Source organism: Kryptolebias marmoratus, linkage group LG13 (assembly GCF_001649575.2).
Source record: "Kryptolebias marmoratus isolate JLee-2015 linkage group LG13, ASM164957v2, whole genome shotgun sequence".
Taxonomy (NCBI): domain Eukaryota; kingdom Metazoa; phylum Chordata; class Actinopteri; order Cyprinodontiformes; family Rivulidae; genus Kryptolebias; species Kryptolebias marmoratus.
The window spans coordinates 24,497,488-24,499,896 of NC_051442.1; the positions used below are offsets into that span (position 1 = coordinate 24,497,488).

The following is a 2,409-nucleotide window of genomic DNA, read 5'->3' on the forward strand; positions in this document are numbered from 1 at the left end:
ACTGACCGGAGCTATAGGCTTGCAAATGAGGGGAGGAGACTTTCATGACTTTACGCATGGGAAATTAGAGGGGCTCTAGGGGGGAGAGAGAGCAACACAGTTGGTCAGACAAAACGTCAATCAAAAGTGGCGCCAAAACACAGCTATTTTGAAATTTAAGTTTATAAAAACAATAAATGTAGCAAAAACTATACAGATTTGAATAGAAAAGGCAGTAAAACGGCCCGTGGGCGGGCCGCAGCGTAGTAAGGTGTTAACAGTTTAAATGTGATGATATCCAGCTTTTTTGCTCATTCAAGATGCAACCAAGTTTTTTGCTGTTGTATCATCTCCCTGGGACAGATTCTATTGCTCTTTCATGAAAATGATGATGATGACGATGCTGACAATGATAATGATGATGATGATATTTTTGCTCCATGTCTGTTAATGACAGACAATGTTTTAACAGATGTTTCCTACAACACTGACAGATATTTTATGTATGAACTTTGTTGTGAACAGGTCATTAATTAGTTTTCCTTGGCCAGTGATTTCATTGTTTTATTATTCCACTCACATTGACCATGAAAGAAAAACACCTTAAATATTTTATATTAATTTTTTTGTATTTTAAATTAAAACCAAATAACCATTCATTTATAGTCTTTCAATACTGGTTTCTGAAAAGAGACTTCAATTGCAAAAACATTACTTGGACTAAAAATAAACCATATTGACATTTTTTGTTTTTACATTTATTTATTTTTTTAACCAGTAAAGTCTGTTTGTTCAAACTTTTAAATAAGATGTCTTGAGAAAGTTCATACTTCTATGTGAACATTTTGACATGATACATCTGAAAAACATGGCAATTTTACGTCTTTCCCCTTTAAGAAATATCAACAGTGCATTTGGACCAAATTCTCAACTTGGTCTCCTATGAAACTAAGTTTGAAACCACTTCTTTACATCATATAAATTGGCCAATTACTTACTGTTTCTGTTATGTGCAAAAACTACACTGCACTTCAATATATCCTGCATCTTATGACACTGTCACAACATCACATGTACAATATTATAATGTAATAATATGCAGTGGGATAACTGTCAACAGATGTGTGCATGGTTCTAACATTCATATTTGTATTTGTAAGTCTGGTACACAAAACTCAGCTGTCATATACGTGAGTCTGAGAAATTGTGTGGATTAGGATTGTTTCTATGTGAATCGAAAAGCTGTGAGTTCAAAGTCTTGTTAATACAACTAATTTCTACGACTACAAAGTCTCCTGTGTGGACACAAATTCAAGTTTAATGGCTACATAATAATGTAATGGCTACATAATAGAGGTGTCTTCATCTGCGATAACAACATTTTTTTCTTTTAATTTTTCTTACCTTGAACAAGAATGTGAACTGAGGTAGTTCTTGGTCGGCTGCTTGTTTGGACTGCACACACATACTGCCCTTCATCTGTCATGTCCACATTTTCAATCTTGATTGTGAATTCCATCTGATTAAGGGCTACCAGACTTACTCTGGTGTCAACTGACCACTTGTCTTCTCCAGCATACAGTATACTTGACCGGTTTAGCCATGCTGTGTGTGTGACCATGTCTCCCTGTTCACACCTGCAAAGGCAAATAAAAAAGATATATTCAAAGACTACCTCTTGCAAGTACATCTGCAAGTATCAACAAAATAGTCAAAGAAGAGACAAACTAATGAAATTCAGATGTAAGACTTTTGATTTACATAATGTATACAATTCAGCCCAGGAAAGATTTTAGGAACTAATTTGTCTTGACCCTCACCATGCTCCCTCCTTGCAGGACAAACAAGGATATTTATATTTATTGTATTTCTTTACATATTTTTTCCCAAAATTTTGCTGTGAGTACAATTATTTCTTTGATTTCAACCAAGGTTTTGACTTTCTTCCAATTCAGAGAGACCAGGATCACTGGCATTTATGTATTAGCAGTTCAGATATTACTTCAAGAAAAACTAGAGAAGTTGCATTTCCTGCGAAAATGCAGTGTGAATGCTTTTTTTGCTGAATGATTTTGCTGAAAGCGGCTAAAGATTTGCTGAACAGCTGAAGTTTAATGAAAACGCAAAAAGTGAAACAGCAGCTAATTTGAAGAAGATTTGCATAAGATAGAAGAACAAAAGCTGAAAGAAGCAGAAATTAGTTGAAAAAGCTGACGTTAGTTGAAAGTAGCTGAAAATGAGAAGAACAAAGCCAAAATTAGCTGAAAGAAGCAGAACCAACAAAAAGAAAAAAGCTGAAATTAGCTTAAAAAAATGTCACCTTAAAGCCCGTAGAGCTGATCCCTGACCCATGAAGTGTCCAGCTGTGAGGTTTGGCCTTCTTACTGTACACGGTTGCAGTCATAAAGCCTTCTTTATCATGTGACCTTG

The 2,409-nt window shown here is 35.1% G+C and overlaps 1 protein-coding gene across 5 annotated transcripts in view; it reads right to left on the reverse strand.

Annotated features, from left to right (window-relative positions):
• The window catches only part of ntm (neurotrimin), a 295,982-nt gene that overhangs the window by 53,135 nt on the left and 240,438 nt on the right, over nt 1-2,409 (reverse strand). For all 5 annotated transcript variants that reach the window (XM_037979031.1, XM_037979029.1, XM_037979030.1 and 2 more), the window contains one exon: nt 1,384-1,616. In XM_037979031.1, coding sequence (XP_037834959.1) covers nt 1,384-1,616 — 233 coding nt within the window. The remainder of the gene's footprint in view (nt 1-1,383; nt 1,617-2,409) is intronic.